At 38.2% G+C, this 21,660-nt stretch overlaps 1 protein-coding gene across 1 annotated transcript in view; it reads right to left on the bottom strand.

The window, feature by feature from the left end:
* Window positions 1–15,998, bottom strand: part of LOC140322318 (DENN domain-containing protein 1B-like) — a gene marked incomplete in the record, with an annotated part of 33,970 nt that extends 17,972 nt beyond the window's left edge. Inside the window, 7 exon segments of the mRNA XM_072398897.1 lie at window positions 1,276–1,356; window positions 2,424–2,493; window positions 4,567–4,683; window positions 6,382–6,431; window positions 8,394–8,437; window positions 12,803–12,867; window positions 15,779–15,998. Of these exon segments, the coding sequence (XP_072254998.1) occupies window positions 1,276–1,356; window positions 2,424–2,493; window positions 4,567–4,683; window positions 6,382–6,431; window positions 8,394–8,437; window positions 12,803–12,867; window positions 15,779–15,795 (444 nt within the window).
* Between the last annotated feature and the right edge of the window lie 5,662 nt (window positions 15,999–21,660).

The following is a 21,660-nucleotide window of genomic DNA, read 5'->3' as shown; positions in this document are numbered from 1 at the left end:
CACAGCAATAATTTTTATTAAACACTTTAGAGGATGACTACACTGGAATGTGAAGAAAATCAGTGCACCAACTTATTTAGTTGACTTTGTAAATTGTTTGTTGAGCTACTGAACTCTGTAAATATTTTTTTTTTTATCATTAAACTTCCTTGATATAACTTTCACAGTTTTCACAGCTTCCTTTTCCATAGGTGATGTATTTTATATACAGTATAGATTTTTTAAAGATACTTTTAGCTACTTTTTGTTCATATTTTTTGAATAAACTGTTATGATGCAAGAAATCCAGAAGTCTATTTATAAAGCAGTGAATCTGACATTCCTTTAGACATGTTGGAGAATCAATTACTGCCATTAAAACACATGGAGCTGAATGATTCTCCACAAAGGAATGTTTCAGTGCATGTCAGATTCACTGATTTAAAAATAGACTCCCTAGAGCAGCGGTTGCCAACCGGTGGTCCGTGAGAAAATTTTGGTGGTCCATTGCACTGGCCGGTGCACCCCCCAGAGGGTTCAGGAGAAAGACCCCACTAGGGGGCGCACCATCCAGAGCCATGGGCCATGTCTCTTGTATGTATTGCAGGAAGTGGGCAGGTTGTCTCTGGACACAACCGACCCACTGAGCCTGCGATGGGAGAGTGGACAGGTTCTGACATCATGACGTCACTCTGGGGGAAGTTTCTTCCCCTTTCAGTGACACGCGGTTTCCTGCGCATTTGTGGTCCGGCGTCCGTGCAATTAGTGGTTCGTAGGTCCGAAAAGGTTGACGACCACTGCCCTAGAGGGTGTGCTATATATTAGATTTATATGTGTCTAAACTGACTTACAAAGACATAAGAGGGGGTAATAGTGTGCAGCCATTGTGGTGCACTACTAAAGAGGAAGCAGTAAGTATAAAACAAGCAAATATGTGAGAATTCTCATTATTATAGTTATTGTTTATACATTTTTTTCAATATTGAGCCTAATTTATTAAAGCTCTCCAAGACTGTAGAAGATAGACTATCATGGGAGAACCTTGGTGAGCAAGTAAATTAGAATCTCTGGATTGAATCTGGTCTCTGACTGAAAACATACCAAATGATTTTTAAGAAATCCATTCCAGGTTTGCAGGATCACCCAGGTTCTTAGATCATAGTCCTTCTTCTTCAGTCTTGGAGAGCTTTAATAAATCAGGCCCAGTATTTTAGCTATGTATTTGAATAAATATGTACTACCAAATCATTCCCTCCTATTAATTCCCTCTTTTTTGAATAACACTAAAGGACTCACCATCTCTAGGTCCAGAGTCTTGTTCACCTCCGGTACCGGGTGGTCATACAGTGTCTGCAGAATGTTAGTAACCTCACTGAACTATTAGGGAAAAAAGATGAATTGGTTGGCAATTGCTGGAAAATATATACACGTATAATAATATAATAAAAGAGACAGGGCTACATAAAAATGCTCTCCTACCAACTTATAGTTAATATCAACTATAACTGGCTTCAAAATGTCACTGTTTTAGTTAAAGTAAATTTCCCAGCATGTATCCCTCTCTGGTAGTGGTTATTAATTGATATTGCCCGTCTTCTCCACGGATTCCTTCACCTCTTTATATAACCTTCTATGAGCTGCTTGGGAATGGTAAAGAGGAATAAACTAGAACAATACTTGATACCCTAACACATGAGCTGCTAACATCACATCCAAAATGCTGTAAAAGGGCTTTTAAATGCCTACACAATGGTGGTTTTTCAGGCATTTAACATGCATATATACATTAAATGCACTTTTTTTTTAATTGGATGGTCTGGGGACAAGGTTTCTTTTATATCAACCATCCAACATATATTGTTCACATCTAAATCTCTAATGCCAGACAAAACATTATTTATAGATTGGGATAAATTGGGGAATGGTTTAAATGTCTCCCTGCTGTTACATTTATTTTTATTACTTCCTGCCATTGTCATCCTTTCTCAATTGAATAAAATGTTTTTTTAAAGAAACAGAAAATTAAAAAATGCCCACAACTTTCCTTTTACTTTGAAGACACATACACAGTGCTTTCTTTTTCTTTCCCTGTCCTTTTTAAGCAAAATTCCAGGTGCTCTTTAAAAGTCTTTGTGTAGGGAAGTTTTCAGAGATTTAAGTGGCACTTTATGGGTTAGCTGCCTTGGATCTGCTTTATAGTATCCTTAGACTCTCTTTAATACCATTACTGTTCCCTACTGTAATCAGGTCTGGATTTACCTTTTTACCCTAGGACAGCTACCTTGTACTATCCCTTCCCAACAAATGTAAAACATTATGCCACTGAAGTCCAGTTATGTGAAATATATATATATAAACATTTAAAGTAAAAAGAGAGAAACTTTAGGAAAGAGAAGTGAAGGTGGAATTACGGATAGAAGGTATGGAAAAGTTGGGCATATTACCTGGTCCTTTACTAGGTGTTCTGCAATATGGTTCAGTAGTTTATAGAAAAGCTCAAACCAAGGCAAACAGCTGAAAAATAAGATTATAAACAGAATGAAATAAATCTTCCTATTGCATGTATATCATGTTCTCAGCACTCTGCAATTCAATATTTTTCTAGGTCTAATAGATTTTGTGTCCCAGAGTGCAGAACATGCGTCTATGTCTCATCCATCCATAATGATCAACAAATCCATAGCAGTAATTTTATTGGAATCTTTAAATCTACCAGCTGTGGCCTGAGAGCAGTGTAGAATTATACAATTACCTCAAATAAAGCACTACAAACGTTGTTTCAGATTCTCACTTTAGTAGTGTTTGTAAATCTATTGAACTCTGCAACAATAGGTGTTTCAACAGAGCAGCTAAAAATATCCAGGTAAACATGTAAAACATAGTTGAGCGCTCCACCTGTTGGCTGGAAAAGTGAATATCAAATATGTATATGTAATATTTTAATTATATCGGACTAAAAATGAGAACAAAAACATTTTTGTCCTGAAAATGAAAAAATAAACAATTTTAATTAATTGTCCATGCTTGTTGTACATTTACTTTGCATGGGGAAAGGATTGTGGACTGGGTTGCACCATAATCATACAAGACCAGAAGTTATTCGCATGTTGCTGTACTGTGGTTCTTCCAATACCCAAGAGGATTTTCACCGGATAACTCTGTTAATTGGCCATACCTGAGACAGTGGGCCTGATTTATTAAAGCTCTCCAAGGCTGGAGCGGATACACTTTCATCAGTAAACGTGGGAGATCAAGCAAACCTGGAATGGATTTGGTCCAGGATTGAAAACATTTGCTAACAAATAACATTTTTGCACTTACTGGACAAAAGACAAAGAAAATTTAAACCATTTTTTTTTTTCAAAAAAGCTTTTTCAGCTTTTCCAAAGCTACTCTAAGATTCATGTTTTTAACGCCTTTTCCAGCTTTAATAAATGAGGCCCCATGGATACTGCAAGGATGTATCCCATGGAAAAGGCCTTAAAAACATGGATCCTAGAGTAGCTTTGAAAAAGCTGGAATAGCTTTTTTGAAAAAAAATAATTGGTTTAAATTTTCCTTGTCTTTTGTCCAATATGTGCAAAAATGTTGGTAGGTGGCTCTGAATCAGATACTGTTTTACTTTGGACTTTATTTCAGATTAATATTTTGAGCTGCTACACTCATGCATCTTTTTTTTCAGCTTTTCCAAAGCTACTCTGGGAACCATCTTTTGGGGGACTGTTCCATAGCATTCATTCCTGCAGGAGTTATCTCTATCTGTTGAGAATCCTCTTGGGACCTGGAAGAACCACAGTACAGCAATATGCTATTACCTCCTGGTCTTGCATCATGCAGCCCTGGAAGTCCTCTGCGATCCCTGGGCACTAGAGGGTAATTAACCCCTAGTGCCCCGGGGATCGCACACTCTTGGCTGCATTCATTGAGAAGATGCCCAGCACAGGAGAACCTCCTGACATTGTAATATCTGTAACATTGTAATCTGTATCTGTAACAAATGTATCATTTGTAAGAGATACCGGTACTTATATTACAATGTCAGGAGGTTCTCCTGTGCTGGACATCTCAATGATTGCAGCTGCGGCTGCATTCATTGAGAAGAGTGTGCGATCCCAGATCACGCAAATAGGAGGATTTCCAGGGCTGAATCATGCGCATGATCCCTGGGCACTAGAGGTTAATTAGCCTCCAGTGACCCGGGGATCCCAAACAGAAGGATTCCCAGGGAATCCTGTGAATCCCCTGTGAATCCTCCTGTTAAAATTTCCTCGATCTTCCAATGGTTTGTCGAAATCAGTTTGTCAAAATTTCGCTGAACCATCGGAAGTTCAGGAAAATGTTCGCGAGAATGTTAGAGGCATTCTCGCTCATCCCTACATCTTATGCGTTCTTATATTTATTTCTTTCATTTCTCATATTTACTTATTTAAAAAAAAGTGGTAACACTTTATATTTCTGATAATAAAACAAAAAAGAAAAACACATATAAAATTTACATTCCCTTTAGTTGTAACTTCATGAGCAAGGTCAAAACTAACCACAGAACACTGATACAAATGGGTTTAGCTTTTAGGAGGAGTCACTCACCTAAGGATACATGTGCAGCTCTTTCCCTCTACAGACAGCCGACAAAAACCAAACCGCTGGTAGCCCTGGAGGTCGGTTAGTGTGAAACTGAAGTGCTGGACAGATGAGTTCTGCCATCTGGATTACGGTGGCATTTTGGTCGGGGTGGTGGGAAACATGACCAAGAAAGGTATAAAAAGAACAGAAAACAGGTGGAATAAATACTTGTTTTGTATACACTGAATATTTAACACTGGTTTCTCATGAATACAAATGTAGAAGCAAAAGTCAAGTTCCTTTAATGACTACAGTTTTTCCAATGAAGTCCAAGGACATGTCCCCAGATCTAGACAATGAATGAGTTTTGAAGCCTGTGTTGACCAGCTTGGGGCGATGGCATCAGTTTCACATCAATTTGAGATGCTTCAGATATTATTCAGCATTCATTGACAGATTCATTTGACCTGCAGTTGACTTCTTTCTTGCATTGGATCTACTTTAAGTATAAGTTTAATATTCTCATAGATTTGTTTGGGATTGCAAAACCCATATTGACTCAAACAAAAGCCAATGAACTCAAGCCCTTAATGAGTATCTGAGTGAAAAATGGTTTCATTGCCCATTGTATCCAATCATATCATTAATTTACTATTTTATATTGAACCAGAAGAAATAATAAAACATAATATTGGTTGTTAACATGATCAGAAAACCCATCTGTGTTCACATCAGATCCCTTTGCCCCGTATGTGGCTGCATTGTTTATTAGGACCTTTGCACACCAGTGAATTATAAAAAGATTTGTATGCCTGATCGAAACTACGTTGAGCTATATTTTGTGACTCAGGGCTAGGGAATTAAACCTTGTGTCTGAATGTCTGGTGTAAATCTACTCTTAAGGTGTCCATAGACATATATTAACAGCCACCTTTTTGGCAAGAATATCTAGATCAGCCATTTTCAATCAGCATTTCATGGAACCTTAGGGTTCATTCAAGGACTGCTAGGGGTTCCTTGAGCTTTGAGTGATCAACCGTTTATGTTATGATGACTACAGTATTGTGGCCAGAAGATAGAGTCAGTAGCATGACACCAATGTTCCTAAAAGATATCTTCAAAAAGGACATCTCCACTTATATAATGTAAGGTGCATTTGCAACCTTCTGTGGTTTTAGTAGGGGTTCACAAGACCTAAATTGTTTTTTCAAGGTTCCTCAGGAGTACAAAGTTTGAGAAAGACTGATCTAGAAACAGGAATAGATAGGCATACCTGACTTATTTCTGTGGAGAACAAGTTAGAAAACCTCCAATCTCCATTGATGACTCTTAGATAAGCTGCTGCCAGGATTGTATTTCTATAGTAAATGAATTTTCACCTACTCTCTACCCAGAACATAAACCGAAATGACCAAACAAGACAAATATTCCTATTCAGGGCTGAAGCTGGGGCAGCAAACTTCTTGAGTTGGCTGGTTGCCCATCTGGCTGTTCTTTAATGCCAAAGGCCAGATTTAGATAAACTTCCCCTCTGATACTTTGTTAAACCTTGCTGACCTTTTCATGATCAAGCAACTGCAAAAACACGATCAGCTCGACTATGAGCGTACAAAATGCCTCCTTCCTGGAAAATGTTACGGGTCAGTGGCACAATAATGTCGAGGGGGCATTTGTTATCTCCCAATCACTTGTATTGCTGGGATTAATGGATACTGGAACAGGAGTAGGAAAAAAAACTAAAACGTATACTTTTTACAACATTTGTTATTTTTATAAGTAAAGGAAGTTTAAGTTTTGAATAGGCAATGACAAGAGAATCAGACAGTTGGGTTTTTTTACCTTTTCACATCAAAAGGAAAGCAAAACTTTGTAAGTGTTGTTACCGAGTCCTGGAAAAAAATAAAACATGGCATTTACATATGTAAGTGTCCGTGGTATGTACAGAACATTTTGTACACTATGTCCGCCTAACCTGACACTCAGCTTTTCATTTTTTAGACAAAGCAGCTGGACGGAACTTAAATATCATACAAAACGAATCTGAATCCATGCCTTGAGACTAAAACAGAACCAATCACATTTGTTTTTTATGTAATTTGAAATCTGAATACTTAGTCTTGCAATATGTAAAGGCTCTGATGAAGAGAAAGTGACCCTGGAAACGTGTTGTCTTATACCACTAGAGGTGGATTGTGTAACAGGCTAGCATCGAAATGAATTGTCGTGTCATCTGACCAAATTCATTTATGTTTGTGAGTAGATTTTCATACATTTGAAAATGAAATGGTCAAATTTATTTACAAGGCTCATGCATTTTTGCATCACATATCCCAAGCAGCTGCTCCTTCTGCTCATGACAAAGATCAGGCATGTGTCATCAGGAGCATTCCTAAAATAATTAGGATTTATATTTAAAGTGGAACCATAGTTAAATAGTTATTGCAGTTGGATTTTTATGAATAATTTATGTATTATTATTATTATGTTATATTTTTTGTTAAATGGGATTTTGTATGTCTTTCCTTCCCAATAACCTTTTTTACTTACTTGATAGCAATTTTATTTGTAACCATGGCACAGACTGGAGGGTCACATCCTTTCAGCCATATGTATGATGCAGAGAGTGAAATCAGATGCTGGCATGTTATAAATCCAAAGTGCAAGCACAGAAGTTACATCATTAGTGTTCACCCAATGGCCAGATAAAGAGGATGCCAGACTCAAATCAGAGCACACAAATATTGAAGACGGTGTGGGAAACACAAGCCTTGGATCGTTGGAAGAGTGGGCGCTAGAAGGTAGGTGTGCCGTTATGTACAGGTATTTTTTTCAAACTCTAATCAAAATCTATTACTGGGTGGGGAAGTATGCAAAAAATACCTAGGCTGGGCTGAATCAAAATAACCTGAACTGTTATTCATCTTCTTTTCACATTCCGACCTCTTGCGACCAAACACTTTCTACTTGACTCCTGAACTTTTTAACTCTACTTCTCTACCCTCCCCTGAGGAATCCACCCAGCGAAACGCGTTAGGAAAGACACAACTGCAAAATCCTACAACTTTCATCAACCTCCCTATGTTTTTCACGTTGTTTACTAATAACCATATTCAAGTGATATGTGTGTTTGATAGGCTTATAGTTCAAATGAGCCTTGTCTAGCCAAGACCAATCTTTTAATATGCTTTCACATAAGTAAAAGTTTTTTGTTGCCAAAAAGCCCTCTTCCCTTGTCATTTTGCTTCTATTACTTGCTGAATTTTAAGGGGCTTGGCAATTGACATAACTGGTAGAGAATTTTTGGTTCCCTTTTTGCCAATACTGCCCCAACCACTTTATGCTTTAAAATGACTCCTTAGTTTGATACCATAATGAATGCAAAGTATCTGTGAGACCCCATGTGTTATCCAGACACTTGATATATATATATATATAATGATAATACAGGGTGTATTAATCCCACAAAAATCCTATGCAGACCAAGATATGCAACATAAGAGACAATGACAAGGGTTGTGCCAAGCTATAACTATACCATAGGGCTTACTTTGGTCATCTAATATTTGCTAATTTCAATCTACTTTAATGACGCTTAGGTACCCCGGTATTGTTATGGTTCTTCTCAACCCTTGTCACTGTGACTTTTGCTGGGCTTCTTGGTCTACATATAAATGCAAAACAGAAAGTAAATCATTTAAAATGAAATAAAAATAAAATAATGAATATCACTCAATGTATTAATCATATAAAGGTATCAGAATATAACATATGTAATACTTATATATGATCTTCTAGTAAAAGACCTCCCACTATGGTGATCAATGAAAAGACGTTATATAGCTGATTCTTACCTGGTCATCAAAAAGGTCAGGAAATTGTCTTTTAAGCTCTGGATCTATAAGAGAGAAAAGAAGAATTTGTAGACCAAGAACATTCTAGGAACTGTGAAATAAATGTAATATCTACTACACAATACTCCAAGGATTTTTGTTAACCCTAAACTGGTTCCGCACCAGAGAAAATACAAGCATTCCTTTCCTATAGACTTGAATAATACCCAAATGGTGGAGTTTGCATTGAAGATTTTAGGTGCAGCGTTTAGTAATCAGAGCGGCAAACCACCCTGATGAGTTACTTGTTCGGATGATCCGTAGTGACTATTCACAAGATTAGCAGTAAAATTCTATTGCAAAGGAGCTTTTAAAAGTTTTACCAAAAATAGGAAGTAAGACTTCGAGCAGCTCAAATTATTCTAGAGAATATAGCTTAATTTTGTGATTGCTTCATACGCCAGGTATAATTCCAATTCCTTTTTTTTCTCCAGCAGCTGATGTTACACTTATGGGTGCAGGGGGCTGTTAGAAGTAATAGGGGCATTACAGGAAATTAGAGGGGGCACTGGGGAGGTCTAGGACTGAGAAGGCACTGGAGGGGTTTAAGAGCATTGCAGAGGGCTATGTGCAGAGGCGAGTATAATTCTTCCCCAACCTCCTATGCACCGCCTCTAATATTAGGTGTTTGTGGGGGAGTAAAACTTCCCCTTTTTTTGTTTCTTTAGTCATGTAATAAGTAACATGACATGGGAGAGAGGAAGGAAAGCAGTTGGTTTCCCTCTTCAGTAGGTGCCTAATCTGATATGTATGTAGGCTCAGGCTGCACAGCTGTGCATCATGGAAGGGATTATTTTTCAATGCCCATCCTTTAACGCCAATAGAAACAGGGGGCAGTGTTCCAACAAAGTACACATGCTGCCACATTGCAGAATGCCTTGGATCCTGTAGCATAGCCCAGCTCAATTCCGTATATTTTTTTACCCTAGCCTTGTTGCAGCCTTCTGGGGCATTAGTGATTGATATATTACCTAGTCGAAAAGCAGCCCGGATAACTTATTTACTTGTCTGAGAAAAATTTACTCTTGAGCTACTGAGCTGGGTAAACATCAGGCTTTTACAACATAAGCAGTGAATGGGCTTTTAGAAAAAGTGAAAAATAAAGCACCACAGATTGGCTCCAAAGGAGAACAAAAAAATAAAAAAGCATTATTTTCTACATATCCTCCTGGATAAAGGAGTACAATATGTGCAAACCCCACTCTATCTAATACATTTAATATTTTATTAATATTATAGTCTGTATTGATATTTGATCCAATTTTTTTAAAATGTAAACAAATGTTATATTTTGAGAAGGATATTGCATGACTTTATCACTGAGATTCTGCCCGTTAACCCATTCCCAGGCTGGGGCAGATCCCTGAGCACTGTGCAGTGCTTTTCTGCAGTAGAGAAAAGGTGAGGTCAGGGCCTTGTGTATACTCTCTGGCAGAGGTTAGATGATCTCAAGACTGGCTGAACAAATCTACAAATCTTTTGGTGTGTAAAATATTTTCTTCAAATTCCTCCACCGCTTAAGCCCCACTTACATTTTTGATCCAATCGAAAAATTCCTCTCTAGCCGCTCTCTTCTCTCCTTCAATGACCTACTAATGACTTCCTCACTCATAACCTCATCACACGCACAGATACAAGACTTTTCTAGAGCTGCCCCAACTCTCTGGAATGGTCTTCCTCGTCCTATTCGGCTTGCTCCTACTTTCTGCTCATTTAAAAGAGCCCTCAAAACCCATCTTTTCATACTCACCTACCCGTCTTCTTCTGTCTCCTAAACACTCACTACTTCCCACCACTCCATATCTCCCCTCCTATTGTGTGATACTTCCCCCACCTCCTAGATTGTAAGCTCTTCGGGGCAGGGTCCTCTCCTCCTCCTGTGTCACTGTCTGTATCTGTCTGTCATTTGCAACCCCTATTTAATGTACAGTGCTACGTAATATGTTGGCGCTATATAAATACTCTTTAATAATAGTAATAAAATATTTTAAATATTTCCAATTAAGCCTAAATATATTACACGGTATTTTTCCTTTATTAGCAGTATGACAGATGAGAACATGTAGAACATGGGGTGAAATACTTCCCCTTTTCTAATCTGGCCTCAGATCTCGCAGTACAAGATGACATTGCAGTAAGTCCGTGCCTTGCACAGTACCGGCTTATGTCAATATTAATACCAGCTTTGCAGTATTTGCAATCCTCAGACACCCTCAGGATTCATTTCCTGGAACATTAGTGACACTGCATACACAATATTGTCCTCTGCCACTTTCAGCAAGTCACCAGACATATACTTAGTACTCCAGGCACATGGTTAATAAACAGGTGAAATGCACATATGGTAGCTATGGTACAGTTTACAAACTACATATGACTTAGTGTTCACTTGGTTTTGAGATTTACACAGCTCTGCCATACAGTAACGTTAGCCCAGCGACTTGTTCTCTGCAGCAGTTAAGCAACACAGTTTAGACACCTTGAGCATTCTGATTGGATAGCAAATGAGCAGCAGTAGGCTTGTGAGATCATCCCTTTTGATGTTTACCCCTGTCAGCATGCTCCTTATGAGCATATTTGCATATAGCACAACTGATTGGCTCCAAGCATTGCCCCTCCCTCTCCAGTCTAAATGTTAGATTATAGGAATAATATTGTAAAGTCAAGTCAAGTCTGTTTTTTATACTTAAAGTAATAAAACATAAAGTATAAAATAAACGTATTTAAGATAATTAAACATTGTATTTAGTGTCTTTTTATCAATACAAAATGTGTTTTCTTTTTTTATTTATCCTTGTTTTAAATTGGACCTATCATTAAAAGGTAGTTTTGTCATTAATCAACAGGGGTAGAGGATATCATTACCAAATCATGTCATCAACATTATGGCTTTACATCTTCTCTATCTTTAATTACATTGAGATCAAGGGATCATTAAGGCAGAGTATATATAGACATATAGAGCTTTGGTACCCGACTCGTAGTCTAGGCACAATATATGGCCCTTTGGCCCTTTTTGATGAGCAGTCAGGGCTCCTTCTTATATTAGTTACAGCATATACTCAAGTATAAACCAATTTCTTGTCCTGAAAATGTCACTAGATACAAAATATCTGTTTACACACAGATTCCTAGTGGCATGTCCTGGAATTGCATTTGTCTCCGGTTTGACAGATTAAAGCAGTCAAAGACAAGCTGTATGTAACACACTTTACATAGGGACTTAGCACCATCTACTGGTGGCAAACAATAATGCACATTCAGAAGCAAATAACTAATCACCACCAACTAAAGTGTACAAAATACCTTAACCAGTGAAAAGTAGAAATAAACAAAACCCGGTAATTTCAAATGTTTTGAAAAAACACACCACAGGTGTATTTATTCACATTCATTTCTATTTATTTTTGTGTTGAAATTAGCAGAGACAGACACAATTTCTTCCCTAGGTTTATACTGAAGTCAATGAAGATTTCCTGTATTTACAGTTTATTTTTGAATGGGTTTATATTCCAGTATATTTGTTAAATAAACTATTACTTTCACTTTTTTGCCCCTGAAATTTTTTAATTGATCCTACTGTTTTTAGGGCACTTGTGGGGAATACAAATGTGTATGGGGGCTGTAATAATGCTGATCTCTTGTGATGTAAAATGTATCTATCTGTCTATGAATATTATCTCAAAACATATCCCATGTCTTCAACTACTCCTGTGTCTGAATATCTCCTATAGAATGTTGGCAGTCTCTGACTATCTCCTGCAGCATATTCACACTTTCTGATTGGCTCTTGTAGGATGTCTGCAGTCTCTGACTATCTTATAGAACACTGTTTTTCCTCCAGGGTTCCTAGGGGTCCTCTCAAGGTTTCTATAAGTTTCTTGAGCAATTTGTGCCTCTTATGTCATGTCGGACACCAATGGTCTTTTTGGCTATCTGTAAGGGTGATATTCTTCCCAATGGCCAGCAATGTATGAGGAATTCTTCCCACTGACCAGCACACTAATATACTGTGAGCTGTGTATATAGTAATTATAGAAGGGGTTCCCTGAATTCCAGAAAGCTATTTCAAAGCTTGCCACCATTTTAAAAAGTGGAGAAAATTTCTTGTAGAATGTCATTAGTCTATGATCATTTCCTGTTGCATGTCTATAGTGTTGTGGTTTAGTCCTTTGGCGATGTCATGGTGGCATCACCTGTGCCAAGAAACTTTATCACCACTGCTATAAAGCTCCCACCCCACGTACCATGTGTAATGCACCCCAATGGACAACAAAAGTTTACTCCGTATTAAAAAAAAGTAGACCTCATTGATTGGTTTATCATCAGAGTTTTGGAAGAAGAAAAAGAATAGAGAATTGTTAACTTACCTTTATCTGAATTGGTGGGGCACAGAACCTCAAAATATCCTTCAAAGATTCGTTCTGGGCTCTCCCTGCAATGTAGATATAGTGTGTGTTAATCATTCGTGAAGCACAGCAGCAAATAGAGCAATGTCAGGGGTATTATTAATAAAAAGCTTAAGGCTTAGGCGGACGTTTTCCCCAGCGTTTAACCCGAGGCTTTAACATCCCACGCTTAAAATTCCCATACATTCCAATGGGCTTATCTACACCGGGATGTTTCCTTGAGGCACGTTTATAAATGTTATCTATAACGCTCCTTGTTTTAAAATGCAATGTTTTAAAAATTAAAATGTGGGAAAACGCAGGTAAACGCTTCCAATAATTTCCCACGTTCATAAACGCTTGAAATGTAAATGCAGTAAAAACACGGGAAAACGTGGCATAGACAATTTCCATATATTGAATATAATATACAGTATATAATATAATATATAATTATATACATATTATATATATGTTATACTATATATGGTATATAGTAAGAAAGTGCAAAAGCTTCTTTGCCCCACAATGTAAGTTTTTGTATTGATGGGGAAGTACTGTAATATAAAAGTCATATATAATATAATATATATAAATATATATATATGCATATATATTAGTTAGGTGTTATAAGCTTATGACATTAAGCAGACAACTGAGATTTATAAGGACTGGGACACCCAGGCAGGTAATTTTGCAGAAAGGATGGAGGCTTTATATCCCTCCCAGTTCAGGATCCCAGTAACTGCTAGTTTGCAGTCCCCTCATATGCAGCATACTGAAATGAGATGATTATCAACAAATAGGCATATTTCTCAGTAGATAGATTTTAATTACCTTTAGCTAGAAGATTTGCTGTTAGTATATTGGCAATACTGGAATAGTCAAGGATTAGTAATAAGAGTAGCCATTGATCGCCGCGTAGATGGAACAAATGGTGCCTTATGGTACAAGGTGCTCAAGGGAGAGTAGTAGCTTCTAGAATTCAACACAAAATTCGGACAGCAATAAAATTCATTGATTTGAATGCCCAAAGTTTAAAGCTTATGCACGTTTGAATACTGGCCACGTTTCCTTGCCAAAGTCTGAGATGGACCCTAGTTAATTTCTGTATATACCAGGCTCCAAGACATCATCTACCTTGCCCAGGTCCTTGAACTTTGTATGCTGGAATTTTTGCAAACATTGAAAAAATTGGGAACAATGGAAGTCCAAACCATTGTAGGACTAAACTGGAATCTAGTTCTAAACTCCAATATCCTGCTAGCATAATTTTTGGAATTTTGTTGACCACTTATTATGCTTCGTCTGGCCTTGTATCCTTTGCTTTGCCCGACCACACCAAACTGTCTCCTTCTCTCAGGAGATATGAATAATCTGAAATAATCATATGAATTCTCATATGAATATTCTGAATTTCTAGAAAGGTAACTATTCAAAGCTGGTTAACGTCGGCCCTTATTTTTTTCAATTTCCCTCGACTGTCTCAATTATTCTATATTTTGTGGCCTCATGGCATCCAGGAGCTTATCAAAACATTTAATTGTACAATTTGGCACATTTACTTGCTCTGTATCATAACTTCAGTGGTTTGTAAATTCAAAAACTTTTGGAGGTTCCACAATTAAAAAAATAATTCTAAACCACAATTAATTGAGGTTTGATTTTGACTGACTGATCTTTTGATTGAGATTAGCTTGCTCGTCTCTAGTAGCTACCAACGGCACAAATGGAGCACAATGCTATCCTGTAGAAATAATTGGATCTACGTGTCAGTTTAGCCAACAGGAAACCAATCTTCAATACCTATACAGGTCAATGGCTAGCCTATGACTTGATGTCACTTTCCAGTTATAATTGAGCGTATTGAGGGGACCCCCCGGTATCCCAATGATCTGGTAATTGTTCCTATTAGCTGGAGTCCTTGGGACAGTTCTAGGTAGTTCCTTGCTATGAGTATGGTATACATTTTGATTCAGTTTGTCTTTTATTATGGAATTGGTCATAGTATGCTGTGGCGACATCTAGTCACAGCTAAACTATCATCCACATTTGCTCTAATAGATAAACTAATAGAGATTAATATGCATTTGTAGTTATACATCTGAAGCTTGTCTAAAACAGATTGGCAGTTGAGGATGGCCTCAGGGGCAGTTACAGACAAAGTGGAGCAAAATGTGAAGTGGTGGCCTCAAATGCACAGCATTCCAGTTCCCTGTAGTCCTGTCAGTTGGGGCCAAAGGTAATTTCCCAATTTTCCCCGAACCCAAAACTAGCTCTGGAAGGCGTGAACAAACTAGTAGCTTTTGCTTCATATAAACTTACCCAAAACCGTTCTGAGCAAGGCTAGTCCCTGGCACTGTCTGTCACCCTGGTCATTACCTATCCGGTGACCGGTTGGGAACAGACAGCCAGTCTAAATATCCATCCTGTATTCTTCTCACAGGTCATGACTACTAATGTTCAATTGGTAATTGAACCAAGAATTGATTGCTAATCCACCAGTTCTGGGCAAAAAGAGCATCTATTGCAATATGTGAAATATCCTACCACATCTAAAATGTTCTCCTAAGAGGGGCTCCTTGGGCGTAGCATGCAATCACAAAAATCTTTAAGGTTGCCCGTCCTGATACTTGTTCAACTTTAAAAACAAGTTATTAATGGCAGCTGTCATATCTCAGCTGGGAAAGTTTGGTGACTGCACCCTCTTGTTACTTGATGTGCAAAGGAAACTGTACTGAGCTCAGAGAGAGGAAGACATCCTAATAAACAGACAGGTCTGACAAATAAAAATATTTGGAACTGTTACAATGCCATCTTGGTGCCCACCGAAACATCAGGATTAAATTTGCACCTATGCCATGTTCACTGTGAGTGAAGTTTACATGAAGATGTTGGAACATATGCAAGACAAACTCTGGAAGAAGTGACATGAATAAATAATTGTCAGTTTCTTACTTAATACGAGACCCCATATTGGTGGTGTAAGATTTCCTGAAGAGTGTGACCTCTAACTCTTAGATCTGTCTTGCCATCATCCCTGAGCCTTGGCTTGTCCTTGTTCTTCATGCAGTTTCTCGGTTGTGTCCCTAGCAGGTCCCCTGTCTTCTCCTGGGCCTTTGTCATTGGAGAGACCCAAGAGTCCTGTTAGACAGTCCAGGTCTGCAGATCAGTGATTGTTAAGCACCGATGGTGAGCTCAGCTACTAAGGTTTCCTGTGTGGTTTTCGAGAGGAAGTTGACTTACGAGACGCAACTTTAAAATTCGGAATACTTAAAATATGTACAGACCTATGCAAAGCACCGACTGAAATGCTCTGTTATATCTTATGAAATGAATAATTAGAATATGATTGGTATCTTAAAGAAAGACTACTAGATTGTAAGCTCTTTGGGGCAGGGTCCTCTCCTCCTGTATGTCTGTATTAGTCTGTCATTTGCAACCCCTATTTAATGTACAGCGCTGCGTAATATGTTGACGCTATATAAAACCTGTTTAATAATAATTAATAATAAAGTCTTCCTACAATATAATCTATAGGGACTTCCTAAATTATGAAAGACGTTATAGATTTTGTCCATATGACTCCTCCCCCTATTTCTCAATAGACATGAGCTCAAGATCTTCTTTAGATTTCTTCTTCCTCTGTGAAATGTCACAAAACAGAGTTTGTCATATCTGTCCTTTATATGTAAGCAAGCCTAGAAAGCCTGAAAAGATGGAGGCTCAAGTAATGGAGAAAAAAAGCAATCAGAGAAGGCTTTTTAGGATGTCCAGCCACTCCTCCACCTAAACATTCTTGGACGGCTAGTTTAGTTGGTATCTCTTATACAATAGATTAGCCTTTCTGAACCCTTTTAACTTTTAGGGAGCCCTAAAACAATTTTCAGTTGGGGAACCCCAATTATACCCAATTAATGGGACGAATAAACATGATGGAGCGGTAGTAACCATTATCGCGTCATGGTGAAATATTGCAGAGATGAGGAGGAAATATAAGTGACCGAATGCCAGCTAAGAATAAACTCTAAATCATATTCAGAGTTTGTTTAGCCAGACGTTAAGCTTTAAAGTGTACCAAAACTTGATAGAAAGGATCTAAATTTTCATCTGGTGATGCCGTGCATACCAAACATCCTGTCATAGGGTGACAATGTTACCACTGTATTTATAGAGGAGCAGCATTGTCACCCCAGGACAGAGGGTATGTCAGGACTACAGAATATTCCTTTTGCAGCATGAGCTACTGAACTTTGTTAATCCAGGGTAATAACAACAAAATGCGATATAGATCATATAAAAATGAAACCAAAGCTTCCCCTGCTGACTACAAAAAATACAATTTGGCAAAAAAATGGCACTACTGTGGATTGCCTATATCATGAATAGAGGGGTTTTACTGCACAGTATGTTTTTTAAAATAATACATGTTAAAATGACTTGACTATTACTGTTAAGTGAGCTGTAATTCAAAAGTTAAATGTTTTACTTTAGTTTTACATGGATTGGGATCTGGTTGCTGGGGAAGCCTTCTATGTACAGTGAACTCATGTTTGGAAAACCACAGATGATTTGAGTTTTGCGTCATGGTGTGTTTGCCTGCTGGGAGTAGCCATCAGAAGATGGGGAAGCTGCGGTCATAAAGAGATGGACATCGTCAGCAACAATACTAAGGTAGGATGGGGCTTTTAAACAATGCTCAGTAGTTGGTACTAAAGTGCCCAAAGTGTGCCACGAAAATATTCTCCACACCAATACACCACCACCAGGCTAAACCAGAGATGCAAGGCAGGGTGGATCCATGTTTCCATGTTGTTGAATGACACTACCATTTGAATGTTGCAGCAGAAGTGAAGGCTGATCAGACCAAAGCAATGTTTTTCCAATGTTCTTCTGCCCAGTTTTGGTGAGCCCGTGCCGGTGCCGGTTTTGAAAAGATATGGGTAGCACCTGGTGTGGTCTTCTGCTGCTGTAGCCCATCTGCTCCAAGACGGGATGTGTTGTACTGGGGTGTAATGAGGCGTTATTTGCGTTACAGTTGCCTTTCTTTCAGCTCAAACCTCAACAAGCCATTTTCTCCCAGAGAACTGCCTCTCACTGGATATTTTCTGTTTTTAAATATGAGAAGGGGATTGTGACAATATGAATTGACTTGACTGTGACCTATAATGGTGATACAATAAAGGACAGAAATTTTGATATCGAGTCACAGTCTACCTCGATTTGTATTTCACCATTAGGTTTCTTGAGGTCAGTAGCATCTTGTAATTCTGAGATGCGTCCCCTATGGAGTGCTATGGTCGCACATGGCCCTTAATTTGGGCTCCCGGCTTGCAGCTGTCTTGGTGGGAATGTTGGCAGCCAGTCTGGGTGACTCAGGCTCTCCAGGAATGTCCTGTCACAGCAGCCCAGGAAAGGGCAAATGTGTCAGCAGCATGGGCAGCAGTCAGAAATACACACACTGGCGATATAATAATATGAATAGTAAGTATTGTGAGACATGGGGACATTATAAAACCCTGCTAAGCATTATTGTGAGACAGTTAACGGATATCCTTTTTTCTTGCACAATCAATATTTTAGCTTTTATGTATACAATCAGCCAAAATATAAAAATCACATTCTTAAAATTTTGTAAGCCCCCCCTCGTCCCAAACAAAACAGCTCCGACACATTGATGCGTGGAAACTAGGGCAGTTTTGGGCAATATTTGCTTGATATACTGATCATTGATCACAAACAGATCATTTCTAGTTTTTTTGTTGGTCATGTGGCCACTCTCCCCCATGCCCCATCAATTTGGTGCCATATACATTCAGCTAGGAGTACTGCCTAACAATTATCAGCCAATAGAAAAGCTTTTCACAATTTACTAGAACAGCGGAGAGCTCCTATTGGCTGTTATGGGTGCTCCCAGGTAAATGTTGGATTATTGGATTGAGTGGTGCATGGTGTAAATCCTTGGAAATAGTTAGTATTGGGGAGATGATAATTGTTTAGCTGGTTGCGTATGGGAAACAGTCTCAGGTAAGTTCACGCTCATGCTTTTTGTCATCCCATAGATATGGGCTCCATTGTGGATTGTTTGGTTGAGGTTGAGATGTGTTTAGCATCCACCATTAGTATAAGGACCCAGAATGAGATTGGCTTTGATGTTGGCTCTGGCACTTAACCTCATATCAATGCGAAATCAACATTTCTTTACTATATAGGAGCTGTTGATTTTATCTGCTGGCTACATGTAAACTTTGAGCTTAGGGTATTTTTACCTTTGTACCTTTTGCTGTGTATGTTTATTCCCAATTACTCATTTAATGCTGCCATCTTGCCTAATGCACTGCATGGAGATGGTGAAGCTGGTACTCTTTCCCATGATATTCTTTAATTTTAGGTTTTTTAAGCAGAATGGCAGTAATATGTTGCAAGCCACTGGCAAGCTTTGATGGATGTGGATAGGCCAATGTTTACTCCCATCATCGTCCATTCCTGAAAGACAAGGCTTTGATGTTTAGCTGAGATATGTAAATCTTTACTTTAAACCTGAATAGAAAGCTGTACAAGCTTGATAGGTAAAACAGCTCCTATAAATTTCATTTAGATGTAGTTCTTCCTGTAGAGTACCTGGAGGAGTGTGTAAGAGATAATAGCAGCCTACAAGTCAATTATAATAATTACCTTTGTCCCTGAAACAAAAATATTGGTCCTTTTCCTCCCTTGTTTAACCAGGTGAGTCACGCATGTTTATTAGTTACTTCATGATGGTGTACCATGTCATGTTGCACATTTGTTGTGGGCTTTTCCTCAGTTTAGCTCCACCATGTACAGGCCAACGTATATGGTCAACAGTTGGAGAACACTTGACAATCACACCAATAGGAACTTGTTGTACATTCGATTACCAAATCATGGGTGTTAATACAGAGTTGCCTCCCTCCACAGTTTTTAGTTATGTTGGCCTCCACTCATGTTCATCAAGACTTTAGAGTGCACTCATGGGTATTTGTTCCCACTCATTCATAAAGGCATTTAGACACTCAGGTACTGGTAATGGACAAGAACATCTGTCCCAGAATATCCATTCCTATTCATACCAAAGGTGTTTGGTAGGATTAGGCTTTTGTGAAGGCCACTTAGGTTCCTCCACACCAAAATCCTCAAAATACGTCTTTATGGATCTGCTCTTGTACAGGGGTACAGTCATGTTGGAACAGATAAGGGCCTTCCACAAATGGTTGACACATTGTTGAAAGCGAATTGCCCTGTCTTTGTACACTGTAAAATAACAAGGTACTCTAGAGGATCAGACCATATTGGTAACTGTGACGGACCACATAATTTAGATAAAAACTGGGATTTATTCCAATGGTGTGAACAATAGAAAAATGGTGGTGCAGTGGTATTGAAAAACTCAATTTCAATTCTTTGTTCATCATTACTTCTCAGAAAACTCAGACAGTGGCAATGTCTGTGAAATTGGCAAACCTTTAGTTATCTATGATTCATTCATTACCACAAAGCAGACAACTGTTGACAGCTGTCCCAACTACTTTTCATGCTATATCACTCTTAACCCTTATTGTGTGCCAAAACAAATCAGTAATGGGGGACTAAACTGAAATTATTTGCTGAGGCATTGGAACTAGAATAGAGTCTGCAAGCCAGCTTCTATGAAAACCATCTCACACAAGTGGTTTTGCCTTTATACTTTTTTACCAATTGTGTTATTGTATGATTAGCTTAAGTTTATACGTGAGTTTGAAGGATCACCCATGACTGATGGATACTCCAAAGCTATAGCGGCCTACGGAATATGCAACACGCCTCACCTTCTGTCCATGATAGATAACAAATACAAATTTACCAAAAAGGTAGATTTACACTTACTGTATACTTTAGACATAAGTATTGAAACTTTCCCATCAGAACAAAATTGGATGGAACTGAAGTCTGCCACCAATGGTTTTGAAGGTTTGCAAATTTTAAGTGAACAAATGATTTAAACAAGAGTTGATCTTTAAGTCCAGAGAGGATCACTTAAGCACCATGCAACCAATATGTACAGTTAGGTCCATAAATATTCGGAAAGAGCCAACTTTTTTCTGACTTTGGTTCTGTACATTACCACAAATAATTTTAATGAAACAACTCAGATGCGGCTGAACTGCAGACTTTCAGCTTTATTTCAATGGGTTGAACAAAAAGATAAAAAAGAAGTGATTGTGTAAAAAAAAGGCTTTAGTTCCTCACATCTTTATGCAATATTTTTGTTCAACCCACTGAATTAAAGCTGAAAGTCTGAAGTTCAACTGCATCTGAGTTGTTTCATTTAAAATTAATTGTGGTAATGTACAGAACAAAAAATTGAAAAAAGTTGTCTGCCCAAATACTTATGGACCTAACTGTAGATCTTTACAAACACAGTTTGTACCAATCAATATTCACAAAATACTACTGGAAGTACCTCACATTCTTAAATCTTATAACCATGTGCCACATCCCTATATGAACCACAAATTTCTTTCTCTAAACAAAATGGGAATTTTTAGGCACTATTTAGCTTGTTCTCGGCTCTCAGTGGTTTATAGCCCTTGATGATATTGCTGGAGACTTGGAGTTTCTGAAGAAGTTTAATTTTGAAAGTACAAATATACATAGCATTACTTTGGATGAGGGGTATTGCTAATGTTGTTTTGGAAGCGGACAAGATCTTCATTGTTAATAAGTGGTTGTACAAGGAAACCATTTGGCTTGGGGATGTTTGTTTCCTGCATCTCTCCTCTTGTCTCCCAGCCTAGTTCATGAAGGAATCTTGGCCTCATGGTGTTTTAACATTTTCCTCC

This window comes from Pyxicephalus adspersus, chromosome 2, assembly GCF_032062135.1.
Source record: "Pyxicephalus adspersus chromosome 2, UCB_Pads_2.0, whole genome shotgun sequence".
NCBI lineage: Eukaryota > Metazoa > Chordata > Amphibia > Anura > Pyxicephalidae > Pyxicephalus > Pyxicephalus adspersus.
Note: the sequence above shows the minus strand (reverse complement) of the source record. Positions and strands in the feature narration are given on the sequence as shown.